Below are 19,887 nucleotides of genomic sequence, written 5' to 3' on the forward strand. Positions count from 1 at the left end.
AATGAAATCTTTAAAAAAAAAAAAAAAGCTACTTTGTGAGTATGTGGGGGCAAACACATAGGATGAGAGGTAGCGTGGGAGAGAGGTGAACACAGACATGAGAGGGAGACTACCTAGGTCAGGAGCCCAGCTCTGGCATTTCGTGACCGTGTGACTGTGGACAGATTACTCAGCCTTGCTGCATCTCAGTTCTCTTATCTGCAAAATGGGTTGTTAGGAGGATTGAGTTTATTCATTTAAAGGCTTACAGTGGCACCTAGCACACAGTAAGCACTCAATAAATGTTAGTCATTATTATTATTTTATTATGGACGCTACATATACAACTGCTTTAGAGAAGATGTCGGGGAAGGGAGCTGGTGGGAAAAGAAAGGAGGAAAAATGTCCAGGATGTTGTTGTGATCTTACTGATGTACCAAGGACCCAGAAGACTGAGAAGTCTGGCTTTGGTCACCTTAAACCAACCTGGCCGCTGGGCATTTGTTACTAATGTCAGTGAAAAGCAAGGTCCAGCCGGGTGACCTCAGTGGGCACCTCAGTGGGCAGTGGGGTGCGCTTCAAACTCTGCCTGTCACACCACCGGCTCTTGGATCCTGGGCAAGCCGTCCGATGAGTCTCCTTCTCTGTGGAAGGAGAAAGGATACCCGCCCCTGTGAGTGCTGTAGCACCCCCCGGATCGAAGTACACGATGAGTGCATACTCTGAGCGAGGCCAGGGGCTGGCTCTCTGAACCCAAGCGGTCTCGTTACCGTGCACTCAACCTGACTCCTGATCCTGCTCCCTCCTGAGCATGCCAACAGGACCTGCGTGAAATACCTACCCAATACTGGGCAGCAGCAGAAGGTTGTGTTAAGCTCTCTTTAAATAAACTTGACAGTGCATGGAAGAGTCTTCTATCCCTGACTTGGAAGGAGGGTGTGCTGTGTTCGAATCGGGGGACAGTGAAGGCCCACTCTCAGACCTGCTGACTCAGGAAGAAGCATCCACGCATCCACACTGGCGCTTAGAAGTCCATTCAACATTAAGAATAACCAAGGCTTTTCGCCAACATGGTATGGTGTGTCATATTTATTGGGCGATTCACAGTCAGCTAAAACATAAGGAAAGACCAGATGACATCAGTAATGTCAGGAAACAAAATATTTAGCATTTCTTAAGTTTCAAATTTTGCATTCCGTTGCAGCTGAGGGATATAAACAGGCAATTCATGGACATAACTGCAATTTATTTTTAGCAACAAGAAGCACATTCATTTATTTAACCGATGACTTTTAGGACAATAAGCAAAAAGAAAGAAAACTATAGTTTCATGTAGCTAAGACGGGAAAATCATTTATACAAATGAAACGGATACAAAATACATTATAAAGAGAACGCACATACAAAAGTCATTAAGTTGGTCCAAGAACAAGGATGTCACAGACACACTGAGAGAACACTGGTGTGAATTCATTTCAGTTATGAAAGTATGTCCAAAGTGTGAGTTACACATTTACTGAGGTAAAGGCACGATCACTTCAACATAATTAATGGGGAAGAATCCAGATTCCCCGTGTAGCAACCCTTCATACCAGTTTTCATCTATTTGATTGGTTAATGTAATGATGTCCCCTTCTTTAAATCCTAGTTCTCCTTGGTTTTCTGGCTCAAAATCATAGAGACCACGACAGCAGGGCTGGTCCATGGGAACGTTAGAACCTGTCCACGTCATATGGAGACAAAAAGTACGGGTTAACATGACACATTATCCTTGGAGGAGCGGGGAGCCGGAGAGGTCATGAACAGCAGGCCCCCGCCTTCCTCCCCACCGGGCGGGCTCGGCCCCACTCCCAGGGGCTGGGCTCGCCGTGTCTGTCCCAGCTGCCCCCAGCCAGAGGATGCCCTCGCTGACCTCCCGGGCCCACGGCTTTTGGCTTTTCCCTTTGGTACTCCCTTCCGGAGGAGGAGTCAGGCCCAGCCCACCTCCCTGAAAGCCCGGAGCCCGAGGGGGACACAGAATTCCAAGGCCCAACCCCTGCCCTCAGGGAGCTGATGGTTTCTTTGTGGACACGGGACAATGCGTGTGCGACATTTAAAGGGCACAGATGAGGTGGAGAATCACTTAAAGCTCAGAAGCTCAGAGCAGGAAGAAGCAGGAAAGGCCTGGGTGGTCGGGACGTCTTCCCGGAGCTGGTGACCAGGAGCTGGAATGAGGCGGGTGTGACATGGGAGAGGATGGGCCAGCTATTCACGGCCCAGCCTGACATGCTGGGCTTACTGTATGAAGCCAGGCGTTCTCAGACTAACATTTTTCAAATAGTTATTTTTTAATTTCAAAACTAAAACCTGGCAATAGTAAGAAAGGGATGGAGGAGGAAAGGAAGGAAGGAGAGGGGGAAGGAGCGAGGGAGGGAAGGGAGGAGAAAAGTATGCAAAACTGAGAAAAGTCAGTTGTAACCCACTAACCCAGAGACAACCAATGTTAAACTAACATTTTGGTGGACAAGCTTCCAGATGTCTTGATGAACACATCTGTGTATGTATTTACATAAATATATTCTTTTCATCAAAGAACATTCCTATACATATAATTGTGAATCTCTTTCCAGAATACTTTTAATTGCTGACCAGCCGTCAACCCTCTCAGTATGACGTAATTTCTTTAACCCACTTCCTATATCGCTGGATAAAGTCCTTCCTTCCCTTCTCTCTCTCTCCCTCTCTCTCTTTTCCTCTTTTTCTTTTGTTCTCTTTAGGCTTTCCTAGAGAACTCTTTGAAAAACATCCTAATGCATGTTTATTTACAAACATACACAATCAGTACCTGAAGGTAAACCTCAGAAGGGGATTTACTATTCATAGGACATAAATTTTTCCAAGACTTTCAACTTTTACTGTCAATTTATTTGTCTATTGTTTTTTGTCTTAAAAGTTTTAGGAGCCCCTTAGAAAATGTCAAAAATATTTTTTATATTTATCATGTTTTCTTCCATTTGTTTTTGGAGCATGTCCTGGGGATGGGGCAGGGAAGGGGGTTTCTGGTGCACACAGAGAACACATACAGAAATCTTAATCAGCACAGTCAAGCTCATCCACCTTTCCATCCCTATTTTCTCCTCCACATACATACATACATATATATATGTATTTATATGTATATATGTATATTTATATGCATATATGTATTTATATGCATTTAGTTGAATGCATCCCAGGAATGATTTAATTTTTTCATGTGAAAATTTTTACTCTTAATTCCATTGAGTTTTGGCAAACAGAGGCATTATTGATTTTGACGATGCTGAAGCAGTTATCTCAAGACAACTTATCAAAGGACCCATTCTTCCTCCACTGACTTCAAATACTACTTTTATCTTCATCATATATTTAATGATCATGTGCACTTGGGTGTATTTCAGGATTTTCCATTTTTTCCACTGACGCATTTAGGTAACTGTAACGATGTATCATTTTAAATATTGTAGCTTTAAAGTAAGTGTTAATAATTAATAAGGTAAGTTCTTCACTTCCTGTTCTCATGAAATCACTCCACTCCATAAACTTCAGTATCAATGTATTGAGTTTCCCCCCATAAAAATCTCATTTTGGGGGCACCTGGCTAGCTCAATTGGTACAACATATAACTCTTGATTTTGGGCGGTGAGTTTAAGCCCCACATTGGGCACAGAGATTACTTAAAAAAAAAAAAAAAATCTCATTTTGATTTTAACTGGATCATATTTTTTTAATATTAAGATCAGTTTTATAATATTCTTTCCGTAGATGTATTTATTTATTTGCATAGGCAGGGGGAGAGGCAGAAAGATAGAGAGTGTCCTCAAGCAGACTCCCTCCCTAGCATGGAGCTGACATGGGGCATGATCCCAGGACCCTGAGATCAGCACCTGAGCCGAAATCCAGAGTCAGCTGCTTAACTGCCTGAGCCACCCAGGCAGCCCTAGAATATTTTTAATGAGTGATGACCACCGCAGGCCCTAGAGGAACCACTTACTCGTGGGTGATACTTTTATCCTAGAGCTAGACTGGGTTTGTTACCGTTTAAGAATTTTGCATCTGTATTTAAAAGTGAAATTACTCCCATTTTATATTCTGGTCAGGCTTTGATATCAGAGCATGTCAGCTTTTATAAAATAGACCTTTTTTTCTATTTTCTAAAATCTTCGAGCTTGAAGATTTGATAAAACTTGCCCCCAATTATCTTGGCTTATGGACTTCTGCATGTAGAATGCTTTCTCCGACAGTTTATGATAGTGACATAAGAGTGCCTGGGAAGGAGAGGGGGTCATCCCCGTCCAGGTCACCACAGCCTCTCACAGGGACGTGTGGCCTCAGTGGTTCTCATGATTCCGAGCCGAGGCAGGAGGATGAGGAGCAGAGAGGCTACCCCGGCCAGGGGAGGTGATGCCCGACCCAGAGAGGTCAAGGGCATGGACCACTGGTGAGTGCAGAGCAGACATGACTGTCCCAGGGAAGATGGAGCTGGAAGGAAGCCAAGCCCCACCCCACGAAGACCATGCACCCTGTCTACCCGGCAACCACTCCAGGGGCAGAGGCAACCGCCAGAAGGCAGAACAGGCCATCCAGAAGGAGACCGGGGAGGCCCCCACACTACCCATAGCCAACTCGTCACGGCCCAGTTTCTCTCGTCACGCCAGCAGAGCGAGGTCTGCAAAGATGCGAGGCAGTGTCCCGGGGCAAGACCATGCCAGGTGCACGGTCCACGTCCTTTAAGACGAGCCGAATCCCCACACAGGACTGAAATATCCGTGTATGTCATCTCACCTCTGCCATCCTATTTTACGCTTTCTGTTCTTACTGCCTTTTTCTGTGATTATGAAACATCCTTCTTTCTCTCTCTCGACTTTTGAGAGTCGAAACAAGTTCTGCTAAAGATTATGTTCCTTCCTCACCAAATCTTTCATGTCCCCGTAAAGAGAATATAAATTTGGGTATTTCTCTGGTTGGTCAAATAAGAAGCCCCTCCTGGGCAGCAAATCCCTGCGTGGGGCCCGTTTGTCTCTCTGACGGACGGGGAGGCCCTCCTTCAGTGCCAGCCCCACTCCTGACCTTGCCAGCACTCTGTCCACACCCGGGTGGGAGTGGAAGCCAGGCACTCCTTCTCTTGCGGGCTGTTTATCAGTGAAGTTCCCCAGTGGGGCTGAGATGGCCCCGCTGTCTTCCTGTCATCGTGGCTCTCAACATGGCAGCAGACTGAAAAGCTCACTGCTTTTAGTGGAGCCCCGGGCCAATTAAATCAGAAGCTCTGGTGGTGGGACCTGGGCCTCAGGATTTTTAAAATTTTTCAGGTGTCTCCGATGTCCAAGGGAGGTTGTAAATCACCCGCTGAACGGCCTTTCCTTCCCTCTGCTTTCTTCAACCAGAGCTTGGGAGTGTTGAGGAGTTTCAGCTGGTAGGGAAAGGGAGGAGACCCACTTCTCCCTCTCTGGAGAAGAAGCTCCTTCCCATGTGGTAACTTACAGGTAGATGAGCCTTTTAGAACCTAAATCCACATGCACTATCGTCTCTAGAACGTATGTGATGTTTCTAGCATTTGGATGGCTCCTTCCATGACATACCTCCATCCCACCCCAACTTTGTATATTCCTTTTGTCCTAATGATGGCCGTGGAAGGACTTCAACACGGAGGTCCAGTTCATTATCTTGAATTTGAACAGAACGACATTCAGTTGCTTCAGAGCATTGGGAAATGGAGTGTTTAGCATGCAGAACTTTTCGTTTTCCTTTGGAAATGCAATGCCTAGATGGGCGAGTTGGGGTACTGAAAATCCATACCAACCTGGGCTGTTGGGTCAAAGTCAACTTTATTAACGAATACCTGTTTTAATGTGGTCTATAAAAGTGATTACTATCCTTTTAGCAAGTCTTGCACTCCCAGCGCATTGAAGAGGGAGATGGAGTCAGGTGCCAAACCACACGGTCGTCTTGGAAAGCATTTCCATGAACATGAAATGTTAGTGCTATGAGGGTATTTGGTGGCCCCCCATGGACCGTTCTCTTTTTGAAGAAGAGGCAGTGATACCTCCAAGAGGTCATAACAGCCCCAGGACTAATGGCAAAGCCAGAACCAGACACCAGGGCTCCCAGCCTGGGATCTATCCTGCTGATGTCACCTCCTACGTGATCTGTGACGCCGCTAAGGGTTGCCAAGACATTTTATGGGCTATCACACTGACTACGGGTCTAACTACATCTATTTTTTCCTCCCATTGACTCTGCAAGCTGCCTACCTGCAGTGACTAAAATCAATGCTGAATGGCAGGCACGCACTCACCCTACCCACCAGCTACACGCACATAAATGTGCACTCCCGGCACACACACTGAACAGATCAGGGAAAAGACACATTACTCACTTCGCACTTCATTTATTCTAGGCAAGGGACCATTGCCACACTGCCCACTTTGATTTTCTAAGAGCTGGAAAGCGACCAGCACTCATATCACACTCCATCAGCAAGTGAACCCAAAACATGGCGTCTCTCCTGAGAGGCGGTGGGGTGGCGTAATGATGCAGGCCAAAGTTCCCTGACTCAGGTAAGACGTGAGTACCTGGCTCTCCGGCCACCTCTGCATGGCCCCCAGCCCCACACGCAGTTCTAACAGCATGGGCACCAGGGAAACCCACACCCACCAGAGCTCGGGCTGGCTGTCCTGAACTATGCAAGCAGGACGATAGCCCGGAATATCATCCAGTGCGTTTGTCAAGCTGGGTCATTTCTGCTGTCGGAGGCCTTCAGCCCGAGGAGCTGTGGCCTCCCTTATTTTAGGGAGAGAGGAGATCCTGCACATGAACAACGCAGTCAATGTTACAACTTCTAGGTTCCAAAATCATGCCATTTCAGCTGCGAACTGGTGTCAAAGCCAAGGTTTACAGGCTTTCAGGCCCATGCCAGAGCCAGGTAGGCTTTTATGGGATTTAAGAGGCAGAGAGAGAGAGACAGACAGATAGGCTGACTTCTGGAGTCCAAGGAACCAGGATCTGAAGAACGCGGAGCATGGAAATTTTATTTCAAGCCGTGGAGAGGGAAGGGCTGTCTCCTGCCACCTGAGAAGACATAGAAGCTCCTTCTAGAGGCAGGAAGGGGCTGGAGAGAGAAGAGGGTGGGCAAGAAGGTTGAAATGCTCCCCTGATTCCACCCCGGGGCGGGGGGGGGGGTCTTAGGCCCCACTTCCCACTGGAACTCTGGGAGAAGGCAGGTCCCCCAAGTGCTCTGAACCAACATGGTGGGGTGGTGTAATTATGCAGGGAGGGGCCTGAGGGAGCCACCCCTGTCTCCCCATGAACTGTGAACAAATCTTAAATCCCCCCAGGAAGTGAGGAGGTGCTGGGGGGGGGGCAGCTGGACCAGAGATGGCCTGGGGGCGGGCACACAGGATGCAGAGATCCCACAAGCCAGAGCCAGAGGCTTGGACCACGGAGCCAGGCCTGGAGTGACAAGTTATCTCAGCTGGCAGTTCAGACCCAGACCAGCCCCCTCACCTGCCACCATGACATCTGGGCAAGGTCCCCTGATATCCGGGCACCGTCTTGGGCAAGAGGCGTGCGGAGGAGAGGGTCTGTGAGAAAGACCAACAGCCCTGACGGGGAGTCTCAACGGAACTGACTGGGTTTAAGTCCTAAATTGACCAAGTAATAAATGTATAGTCTACTTTCTCTTGAAAGAGACCGAGTTACCTTGAAATGGCAAGATTATGTTTTTTTTCCACCATTAGAAGAGATGGAAAAAAGATTAATTTTTTTTTTCTTTTTCTTTTTTTTTGGCCAACAGTAGAAATGGAAAAAAGATTAACTTGTTTCCGCCACCGGTCTAAATGGAGACTCATAAGCAAGTTCAGTTCACTTGAAGAGAAGTAAAGTTTCTGCCCCCCGAAGCGATCACAGAGGAAGCTGCCCTCTCCACAGGAGAGAAGAAGTCAGAGGCAGCATGCACGGAGCCCACAGGCCAGGCAGAACAGGCTGCCTCTCCTCGGAGACCAGACACAAACACCTACACGGTGCCCGGGGGCCCGGCTTCCCACGACCGGAAGCCAGCACTTCTGCTGAAACCTTCCCGTAAGGAAAGATGGGTCCTCCCCAGTGTCCCATCTCTGGGGACAACTCGTTCCTTTTGTCCCCTGGGGTCTTGCGGCTGCTGCCCCTTGACCGCCCGCACACCCGGCCGGCTGATGAGGAGGCGCATGCTGTCCGGTGTGACGCCCCCAGCCCCAGCCTGGGCTGCCCAGCAAGGACGCTGCCCTGGCCGAGCGGTCCGTGTTTATTTTCTCTTACTCCCGAGACCTGGCTTAATGTAACATGAGAGTAGAGGTGGGAAAAACACAGACTTCCTTGTTAAAGCACCGAAACAAAGATTATTTTAACAGAGAAAAGGGAGTGTCCCTGTTGAATATTTATTATTCAAGTTCTGATCCACACCATTAGGAGAAAAAAGGAAACAAAGGACAGCAGAACACAAGAGTTTCAAGGGGGCTGGTTGAGTATGCACTGCAACAGGAAGGCACAATGGGTAGGGAAATCGTGTTCTCCCTAAAATACGTTTCCTTTCCCTCTTGGCAATAATGTGGCCCAGCTCCTAACAATATTGGGTCCCCTCTTACTATTTTCACAACACTAAAATTCTGGGGAGTGCCCTTCCCCACCCCACCTTCTGTTTCCCCAAGTCCCTGATGCAGAGGGCCACTCACTCATACCGAGATGCCTCACGCATCTCATCCAGGTGGTGGTCCCATGGTCCTCAGCCCCCGTCAGCAACGGGGATGACACCATAACCCTCAGTGCCAGGACAAAATTCTAAGTGCCTCACTGACATCAGTGGATTTACTTTGGTACTTTACCCCCGCCCCCAGTTTGATGGATGGAGAAATTAAGGCATACACAGGTTCAAAGCAGGTCAGCAATGAGGCTGAGACTTGACCTCCATCTGGGCCCACAGTCTGCTCTTGATCTGAAAATCATTAGCTTGTGAGTTCATCCCCACTCAGTTTCTGAGCCAACCCCAAGCCGAGGGTGGGGGTGAGGGTAGGGAGCGGGGTCTATCAGTTGGGCTTGGTGAGCCTGTGCATCCTCAGCTTGGCATGCTCTGGGGAGCTCCCAGGCCCTGGAATGCTCTTTGGGAGCATTCTCCCCTAAATCCCTCCCTGGTCCTCAAAGGTCTACTCAGGTCCCACATACTCCAGGGATGCCCTTTGGGTACTTATTCTCTGTCCTGTTTTCTTCTGCCTGAGCCCCTGCTTCAAAGGAGCAGCTCAGGCTTCAATTAAAAAACAAAAAAAACAAAGCAAATACAGGAGTAGACTCCGGGTGGTGGATTAGCCACCAGAGTGGACGTGGCATCCGATGGGCCTGGCGTTTCTGCAGCCCGGTCTACTCTTGTGCTCTCTCCCCCCTTCCTTTGCCACGTGCCAGGATCTGGGGGCCGGTTCTCCAGGGCTGGATTTCTCCTCCTGGTGCTGACTGCCATGGGTGGGGAGGGGCAGGGAGTGGTCAGCGCGACAGGGGGCATCCTTCTCTCGGTAGCACGAAAACATCGCCACTCTTTTGCTGGACTTAAACTTGGGTCCCTTTCAGACCCTCAAAGGAGCCCCCTGCTCACTCTTCTCTGCCTGCCCTGACTCTGGGGATTTCATTCCCTGGAGGGACCCGGGACAGAGCATCCCCACTGAAAGGCAAGCTATGATGCCCCCCGCTCCCCCACTCCTATTTTTTGGAAGGGAAAGGGGACAGAGAGAGAAGTGATTCATAAACTGCTGTCGACGTGCGTGCCTATCAGGGAACGAGGTATGGCGTCTGCAGAAGCTACTGACCTGACGAGGCTCTTTGTCTTTTAGTAAATGCCCCAGACTGCTGTGCCTTTTGACTTTTTGTTCCTGCTTTTTTTTTTTTTTTTTTAGTCTTTCTCTTGCCTCCCTTGTCGCTGGGCTGCGACCTGTCACTTTTCTGCCGTCAGTGGGCCTTCCCGAAGCAGTCCCTCGGCCTTCCTAATCTGCTGCTTCCAGTCTGCTGTAGGCTAAGAAATCAGATAACCAGTTAGGTAACACGAACAGCCACCAGGGGGTGTGCCCAGCACCTCTGATCGAGGTGATCTTAGAATAACCCCGGGCGCTCAGGGTGATAATTCCTGTTCTCTCGAAGGGGAAACTGAGACCCAGAAGGAGGGAGTGAGAGCCAGGACCTGGGCCTCCCTGTGACCCCACAGCCCACCTAATGGTGAGGCCGGCAGGTGACCCCCGTCTGGGCCGGGTAGGCTCACATTCTGCCCACCTCCCGGTCTGAAGTCTGGAAGGTCACGCACCCTTGGGGCTGCTGAGGAGCAGAGAGGAAGTTTCCTGTTAACGGTGGAGTTACCCCCACCGGGAATGGGACCCGAGCCTCCCTCTGGAGGGAGACCTGGCCGTGCCTGCACCGTAGGATGACGGGGTAGTTCACCTCTGAACGCACCGGGGCACAGAACGGATTCACACTTTCCAATTTATTTGCGGTTCAGACTCGTCTCAGACACTCAGTGAGTGCGTACTCCCTCCCGGCCAGGCGCCCCGCTCAACCTATGAGATACCATCTCTTCTGAATTAGAATGAACATTTTTGGTTCAAATTGTAATTTCTCTTTTCCCGACCTAAAATCTCAAGCACTCGCAGAAAAATTCTTTGGAAGCTAAACACCGTCCCTTCAGCTGACCCAGACACAACGCTGGTGCGGAATTGTAATAAATACCACGAAAACCATTTTGTTCACCACCGCTAACATGCTATTTTTGTCCGCTGGTAATAAACTACATGGGAACTTCAGATCCCTGGTTTCTAGCTCTGGATTAGGTCACCCCTGGGCCCTGATTTTCTTACCTGCAAATTTTATGCCTTAATCTGTGGTTAATGCTATGGATTGAATGTCCGCATCCCCTCCGAATTCGTATGTCGAAGCCCTAATCCCCAGGGCAGTGACATGTGGGGCTTCGGGAAGGTGCTTAGGTCATGAGGGTGACCCTCCTGAATGGGACAATGCTGCCCTATCAGGACAAGAAGACGGCCCTCCGTAAACCAGGAAGCGGACCCTCACCAGACGCAGCATCTGGTGGCACTTTGATCTCGGATCTCCCAGCCTCAGCACTGGGAGAAATAAGTGTGTGTTGTTCGAGCCCCCTGGTCGGTGGTATTCTGTTATAGCCGCCCAAGCTAACTAAGACAAGTAAAGTACTAAATTACTATGAAAAGTCTAGTTAAAGCCTACGAACTGTCTTTCTAGAAATAGGAACACTGTATGTGTCCACAGGAGATGTGTTTTATTGAAATCCCTTGTCAGGGAAACTCAAACTTCATCATTATACTGTAATCTATAAAAATAAGCATGTGTGATTTGTTTTAACCTGAATTCCAATCCTCCACAACTTACACGGGCTTCAGGAGTTGGGTGTGAGCAATAAGCTTTGTGCCCCCCCACCCTTGCACAGCCTTGCTTATCCTGAGATGTTATCTCAAAAGCTTCCTGGGACCACCAGGTCCCGTGTTTGTGGGCTGTCTTTGGCGCTCCGAGTGAAGGGAGAGCCGAAGACACACTGTGGCCTTAATCAGAGGTGGCTTCCTGGCCAATGGCATGGAGTTCAAGCTCACAGATGGGTTTTGTTTGGTCTGCTCCTTGCTCCATACAGTGTGGCTTAGTTACCAATATCTAAAAATCAGGAGCTTGCATGTAAACAAATATATGATTTCTGGCTTCTCTTGAAAAATCAGAAAGGCCGGCTCTTCTGGGCCCATATTCCTGGGCAACAAACAGCTGCTCCTGACAGCCAGCGCCCCTTTGGACAGGGCAAGTATTTGGCACTTGGCTATAGACTCACCTCTTCCCTTTTGTGCACCTGTCATGGAGGTCCGGTGACAGCCACCTGGTGCCAGGTCTGACCTGGCACTGCTTTCTTACGCTTCCCCAGTGTTTCTCATCCCCTAAGCTGGCATTGGGGTTTACAGCTGGGGCCACACCCATGGGACAACTCCGGGGGGTCATTCTCGTGGACTCAAACATAAAGTCCTCTGGGACTGTGCCCTATAGCTGTCCTATGTGTTATCCCTGGAAACATCGACTTCTACACTATTTTTTAAAAACATAAGTACCTATATTAATATTTAGATGATGAGATGATGGCATTTCCAATTTTAACCTAAAGACCAAATGCATCATCATTGCAGAATATCAAAATTTTTAAATAGGTGGCATTTGAGATAATAAAATCATGCCATCATTTCAGCCATGTGGTATTAAAGTTCCCACCGCTAAATTAGAAGTTACACCTTACGGCTTTCCGAAAATTCTTTTTACAGACTGTTTAAAAGAATTACAGAAAGCCATTCCCTGCAGTGAGAAAGCCTTTCCCTCTAAAGCTTCCTTGGGATGAAAAATAAGAGAAGGACTCTTCCCCTTTCCTGAATCAGTGGCTACTGAGCAACAATAAGAACCATAGCTCACATTTCATCGTTTTAAAGAAATATTTTTTTAAACAGAGAACATATAAAATGTTCAATCTGTGCACTTCTCAAGTTTTTAAGAATGCTAAATACTCATAAAATAGAACTGCAGCAGCCATAGCATCGAGAGGGGAAGAAACTTGCAATGTGTTCAGTCCAATCACTTCATTTAGGGACAAGTTCAAATCCGCCCAGAGAAGTTAAGAAACTCACCCAAAGTCACACAGCTAATGAGTGCCAGATTCTGAGCTATACTGCAGGACTCCTGTTTCCTTGTTTCTCTCTTGTCAATCGTGCTGACCGGCCCACGGCTGATAATGTACAGAAATGCATATGGGGGGAGGGCTGGTGAGAGCAAAACAAACCAGAAAGCTATGGGAAGGAAAGAAGAAAAAGCAAGAAACAACCTGGCCACTGAGCAATCATTGCTGTCCCTGCTGAGTGAAAATTTTAATTTCCTCTTTGGAAATTTAGGTAAAAAAAAAATGCATATATTTCTATTTGCAAAGTGCTCGTCTTCTTCAAGTTTTGAACTTCACACTTGACTTTTGAATAAATGTTTATTTTCTAATGTAATCCCAGAGATTTTTGCTCTGATGAGGGGAACGACTCAGACTCTAGACATTATTTCCGAGCCCCTTAGCAGTGTCAAGAACTTTATAAAAGTCTCTTTTATACCTGGAGGGAGTGAGAATGTCTTCAAAGAAGCCATTTGAGAGATTTATTTTGCCTCGCTCTGAAATGCCCGTAGCATGCACTTGGAACCCACACGTGTTCACTACCCTCAGCCTTCCATATTTTCAAAGTCAACCTCAAGCTGGAACGTATTAACCCTAAGTTGTAATTATATAAAGTGACACCCTCTTTAAGAACTTAAATGGGGGGAAAAAAAACCTCATAAATAAATGAGTTGATAAAAAATGCAAAGTATACTTTTTCTAATTCCATAAGTGACAACGAGGGGCCAGATACCCATGAGCTGGGGCGGGGAAGACGTGTGAGCCTAGGCTGCAAACTCCTCCACTATTTTCTTCAAAACCGAGGGTTTTCCGGGAACAATGCAGGCACACGTTTCAGTCCGGGGGACTTTTCTTGGCCCTGTCATCTCTTTGGGGACACGGGAGCAGCACATGCTGATGAAGCATGGTGACCCCACGCGCCTGAGCTTGGATGGGCTGTGCGTCCTCCAAGCCAGGGCTGAACTTGGTTCTGCCTGCAATCCATCATCTCAAGATGTGACTTCCACTGCCCCCACCCCCTTCCCTGCTCCTGGCTCACTTTATTCTTTCTCTTAGGCAGCGAGAAGTGTATTATCAAAGATTCCATCTCAGTCCCACGATGGATTCTGCTTAATTGACCTGCATCCTTTCATCTCCCTCTTTTCTGTTTCTTTAGAAAGAAATGATGAAGAAAATGTTCTTGGAATGCGTTCCTGGCACAGTCCCGTGAGCTTTGCTTTAAATTGTTAGTGAAATGCTTGACATTTTTCCTTTACTTTATAAACATTATGTGCAAATCAGTCAGAATCCTAATGGAAAGTAATTTCCCATTAATACAGGCTATAAAATGCCATTTTCTTTTGAAACTATGCCCCAGAAACAAACATTACAGGACCCCTTTCCACTCGCAAATTCCATCCACAAATCACCGCAGCCCAATGCTGGAGTCGGGGGCTAAAGCTACTGCCAAGGGCAATTTCAGAGAGGCCGCCTGGGAGCGGCCGCGGTGGAGAGTCCAGCCATTGGACACAAAGCCTTCGGAAGAGCCGTCTTTTGTACATCTGTGATCTCTGGCTGACCATCGCTCTTCTAACAACTTAATCTGCCCAGGGACCTAGCTACTGGCCAAGAAGGAGGGGACAAAAGCACTGACATGCACAGTCTGGATGAGAAAGCCAAAGAACTCACTGCCCTATCAGCATTTTCTTCTTCCAAGTGAGATGCAGACTCCCTTTGCAACCACTTGCTGGCTACAGATTCCCCGCAATCAAGAATCTTGGAAATAAATCATTCCCAATGCTCTTGTACATTTTAAATGTTCCCCAGTATTCCTCCTTAAGGATATAAAGTGAAAATCTAGAAGGTAAAGGGTCCAGCTCTGCTACTTACGGCCTCTGTGGCCTTGAGAAAATCTCACTTAACCTCTACGAGCCTCCACTTACTCATCTGTAAAAGGGGCATAATAACCGCATGAGAAATGTGTAGGAAGTCTTTAGTACATTAGCTGACCCATAGTAAGTACTCGGTAAGTGCAACTGCTATATTGTTACATTGTTATTGTTACTATTTTATTTTCTACTGTTACCACTTCCTTGCAATATTGTTATGGCCATGAAATGAGATATATATATCTCATCATCAAATAATATATACCTGGCATATTTTTGGCACTCAAATGCTATGTCCTTATGCCTTTAAGTGATACTTTGGTTAAAATACTTCTTCACTATTATAGAGGACCACACTTCCCACACTGCCAGTCTGAGAGGTCAAAGTTAGTACCGCTACAGGTAGATGAGGACACCCTTTGTCAAAGAAGAGCTGAGTTCTCCCTCAATGAGAGCACGGCAGCCTGGGAGCTGGACCCTCGGTTCTGGGGTCTGCTAGCTGCGCTCCACTCAGATACAACAGAGTGTGGGGAGGGCAGGCGATGGGCAGCCTGGGGTTGGATGCATTTTCAAAGTTTTTACTTAGTTTTTCTTTTTTTTTTTTTTTAAAGATTTATTTATTTATTTGAGAGAGCGAGAATGAGAGAGAGAGCGAGTACATGAGAGGGGGGAGGGTTAGAGGGAGAAGCAGGCTCCTCGCCGAGCAGGGAGCCCGATGTGGGACTCGATCCAGGGACTCCAAGATCATGACCTGAGCTGAAGGCAGTCGCTTAACCAACTGAGCCACCCAGGCGCCCACTTAGTTTGTTTTTCTACCCAGCTTCTTTCCAAACAGAAATTTTGAAGTGGCTTACAATAACACACATATTCAGAATACAGTGTTTCTGGACCAGAAGTCGAAAAGCAAAGCCACAAACACTAGGGAAACAATAGATTTTCATCCAAACAAGAGAACTTTCAAGAGTAAAAGGAGGGCATTATTAAAAACTAAACTAAAGCGACAGACACGGGACTGTCTTGGGGCAGTTCGCTTGCGCCTTTGCCAAGCGAACGAGGATACATGGTGGCCCTGACGTAAGGGGAGGAGGGGAGCGTGAGGCGGCTGCATGCACATCAACGGTCCCTGTGCGGGTCCTTCGCATCTGGCACTGAGCTTCCCGGGGGCCAGGGAAAACAGGGAACAAAATGTGGTGCACAGGGGCGCCTGGGTGGCTCAGTCCTGGGATCGAGCCCCGCGTCGGGCTCCCTGCTCCACGGGAAGCCTGCTTCTCCCTCTCCCACTCCCCCTGCTGGTGTTCCCTCTCTCGCTGTCTCTCTCTCTCTGTCAAATAAATAAATAAAATCTTTAAAAAAAAATGTGGTGCACAATTTCTTTAAAGAAGGAAGTATACCTTTTCTTGAGGGCCATCAATTTTCCCATTATTAAATACATCTTTTATTCAAATATTAAAGAAAATCTTGAAAACAGGAAAATATCGCCCATAATCCTACTACCCTTTAACCTGGGCTACACACAGATGTCGACTTGCAAAACTGTCATCAAACTGTCATCACACTATACTTACAACTTGGTGTCTTTCTTTTCCACTCAACCATCATACCATGAACATTTTTGTTTCTACATAATTTCCATGTGAATGCATTTGAATAGCTACATAATATCCCATTTGATGTACCATTATCTACTTAACCAGTATCCTACTATTGACAAATATATATAAACAAACACCAGTCATTAGGTTATTTTCACTTCTGACTTTTCATGTCTCTAGACAGCACTGCAACAGATGGACGAATAGGCTATTGCTTAAATTACTTCCTTAGGATACATTTCTGGGAACGAAGCCACTGAGAATGCATACACATTTTTATTAATTTCGATAGATACTGCTAAATGGATTTCCCAGTGAGTCACCCCAGGGCTCGGCAAACTATGTATGGCCGGCAGGCCAAATAATGTTTTAATGGAACACAGCCTTGCTCATTCATTTTCACATTGTCTAAGGCCGCTTCTAACCGAGTCACATGGCTACAATAGAGGCCGAGCCCACGAAGCCTAAAGGATTTACCACTTGACCCCCGACAGAAGACATCTGCCAACTCCTAAGTTACCTTAATATGCATTCCCACTAGCAGTGTGGGCATGGGCGTGGGCCACCCTCTAACGGAAACGAATTACGTGGGACCCTACAGAGAGGTCAGCGGGAGACAGAACAGATGTTTTCTTCCTCAACAAACGTGTAGTAGATGTCCGCGGTAGAAACCACAAGCTAACCACCAAAACCCACGCTTGCTTTCTTCCCCAGGAATATGGACACAGGTAGGATGTGGCTCTCCAGCTTCCCTCCCCCTCCCCAGCCTTTGCAGCCAGGTACGGCCATCAGACTCTGCTCTTGCCAGGCTGGGAGTGGGAGTGATGTGAGCCATTTAGGGCTCATTTCCTAAAGAGGAATCTCCAGCCTGGGCTCCCACTCTTAATTTCTACCTTTTGAACCACTGTTTTTTGGAGTCTCTGTGGAACATTAACTACTCTTACCTAACACAACCTAGTGCCAGCAGTGGGGTGTTCTCACCATCAAGTTTGGGATGCTGACGCAGTGGGCAGCCAGTGATGAGGAAGAAGCAGGTAAAGAGGCATGAGAGCCGCTGACCCTCGTCAGGTCATGGCAAAACATTCGGTGAAACTGCTGCCTATACCTTTGAAAGCATATCGCATACCAGTAGCTCTGAAGAAAAAAGCTGGATAAAATAAAATGTTAGTGTACATGAGCCCTTCTTGGTGCATCCAGCAAATTATTATAAGAAAGACAAGAACTGCCTGGTGTGTAAGCAAAGATACAAGGGAAGAGAGAAAGATCAGAGGTGGGGTCCCAGCGCATTGAGAAAACTTAACTGCTTCTCTGTCCCAAAGAACAGAAGACAAGCAGGCTGTTATTCCAAATCATTCTGAGGCTCTCTAAGCCAAATGAAAGACCCAGTTCTGCAGCAAAGATGAAACGAAAGGCATTGCCTCCCCACTTCCACTCACCTACTGATTGAGACGGCCTCGAGGTAGCCTCTGTAAGGTAAGGAAAGCTAGACAAGAAGAGGAAGAAAGAAGGTGGCCTTCAGGGTGGGAGGACGGGTTAGCCTGGTGATGGGTATTGAGGAGGGCACGTTCTGCATGGAGCACTGGGTGTTATGCACAAACAATGAATCATGGAACACTACATCTAAAACTAATGATGTAATGTATGGGGATTAACATAACAATAAAAAAATTAAAAAAATTAAAACCAAATGCAATTCACACACAAAAAAAGAAAGAAGGTGGCCTTCAGAGCTCCACCTGAGGACGGGACCTGGGGTGTGGTTACCAGCCCGGGAGCTGGAGATCGGAAGCGCAATAGGTTTCTGAAGGCACCGTGTGTGAAAGGAAGCACAAGCCTAACCTGAACACATCTGCATCCCTTCAGCCTTGACAGGCCCTCAGGGCCCCCAGGCAACAGTAAGGACAAGTCCCCCAGGGTGCAGCTTTCCAAAGCCTACTTCCTCCAACGTGAAGACACAGCAGACAAATCTAGGGACCCAGGGGACACAGGCCAAGAGAGGTCCCCTGCACCTTCCAGAGAGCAGAACCAGGGTCTAATCGAGGAGCCTCTACCACGGCCAGGGGGCCTTGCCATTCCTGTCCAGCAGAATTCCATCTCTCTACGCACTAGCACCTGGCTGTGCGCTTCCCACTGGCCCTGCGGTGGCTGCCCAACTAGAGACCGCATCCCCCAGCTCGGCCACCACCCATGGTCCTCTGATTCAGTTCTCATCCCTGCTTGTGAGACTGTCACTTCTGTCTTGCTGGCTTAAGAGGAAATGTCTAGCCTGGACCACTGTTCTTTCTCCCCTTCCTGCTGGCTGGCATGGCGACGGCTAGGACAACATGGAAGCCACATGATGAAGCTGCCCAGGCCCGAGTGACCCCACGGACGCTGGGAGCACCACCCATCGTGGACTGCTGCATGAGTGAGAGAATCCTATTTTGTTGAGCACTGGTTACACTTTGGGGTCTTTAAAAAAAAAAAAAAAGACAGAAACTGGTATTATTCTAATAGGATACAAAAGAACTCTCCAGCGTACTATGCCTGGGTGTGCTCTTGACAATATTTTTTTTTTTTTTAAAGATTTTTTATTTATTTATCTGAGAGAGAGAATGGGAGACAGAGAGCATGAGAGGGGGAGGGTCAGAGGGAGAAGCAGACTCCCTGCCGAGCAGGGAGCCCCATGCGGGACTCGATCCCGGGACTCCAGGATCATGACCTGAGCCGAAGGCAGTTGCTTAACCAACTGAGCCACCCAGGCGCCCCTCTTGACAATATTTTAATGAAGTCAATTTTATTCAAATAACTTCAAAGATTTTTTTTTTTGAGAGAGAGAAAAAGAGAGAGCAAATAACTTTAAATGAAATGTTACGTCAAAGATGTAAATTGAAAACTAGTGCCACATGCCATAGAGACTGTAAGCAGGAGACTAATTATGATGGAAAATACACAATTTTTTTTTGAGAGAGAGAGAGCACGCGCGCGACTGGGGGAGGGGCAGAGGGAGAGGGAGACTCCTCAAGCAGACTCCACGTCCACTGCGGAGCCAGATGCAGGACTCAGTCCCTCGACCCTGAGATCACCACCTGAGCCGAAATCAGGAGTCAGACGCTTAGCTGACTGAGCCACCCAGGCACCCCCAAAATACACAATTTTATTAAATTCAAGCTGGGTACTCTTGCCTGCAAAAGGCTTTCAGGCCAAGGCCTATCTTCTCTGCTAAAACCTGACATTAAAAATATTCAAGTCCAAAACTGTGGCTTTACCTCCTTGAAATCAGAATGATGAAAAAAGAATTGAGAACAGAATAACTGTCCTATGATATGATTCAAGGTTCTTTATGTCTATAGTCACTCGGCATCCAAAGCCACCTCGGGCGACAAACAGCAGAGAGACGCGTCCAGGGGGACACACGCGCTGAAGGACCCGAGGGGGGCTGCTGCCGACACCACAGACTGAGTACAAGACTGCAGCCTTACTTTCGATCTCGAATCATCATCAATCATAAAATAGGTATTTTTAAAATTTCCCAAGTGACGTTGGGAAACAAGAATGAACACTGCTGGCAGACCAGAAATTGTGAAGAATATGAGAAATAGCTGGAAAGTGGATGTGGCAGATGGAAGAAATGAAGCCCAGAATGGTTCTCGAAGATGCTCCAGAAGCGGGCCCTGAGGATGCCCAAAGCCTAGCGTCAGTGTGGACTGGAAGCTGGATGACTGGCTGGCATTCTGGG

General features: G+C 47.6%; 1 protein-coding gene across 8 annotated transcripts in view; it reads right to left on the minus strand.

Moving 5' to 3' along the window:
• Positions 1-328: 328 nt before the first annotated feature.
• The window catches only part of SH3GL3 (SH3 domain containing GRB2 like 3, endophilin A3), a 136,759-nt gene continuing 117,200 nt past the window's right edge, over positions 329-19,887 (minus strand). For 5 of the 8 annotated variants that reach the window (XM_032391960.1, XM_032391961.1, XM_032391959.1 and 2 more), the window contains one exon: positions 330-1,698. In XM_032391960.1, coding sequence (XP_032247851.1) covers positions 1,493-1,698 — 206 coding nt within the window. In that variant the 3' untranslated portion in view covers positions 330-1,492. Of the gene's footprint in view, positions 1,699-9,887; positions 12,816-19,887 lie in introns of those variants that run through there. The other 3 variants (XM_032391957.1, XM_032391963.1, XM_032391956.1) reach the window with 3 other exon arrangements.

This window comes from Phoca vitulina, unplaced genomic scaffold, assembly GCF_004348235.1.
Source record: "Phoca vitulina isolate PV1807 unplaced genomic scaffold, GSC_HSeal_1.0 scaffold65, whole genome shotgun sequence".
Taxonomy (NCBI): domain Eukaryota; kingdom Metazoa; phylum Chordata; class Mammalia; order Carnivora; family Phocidae; genus Phoca; species Phoca vitulina.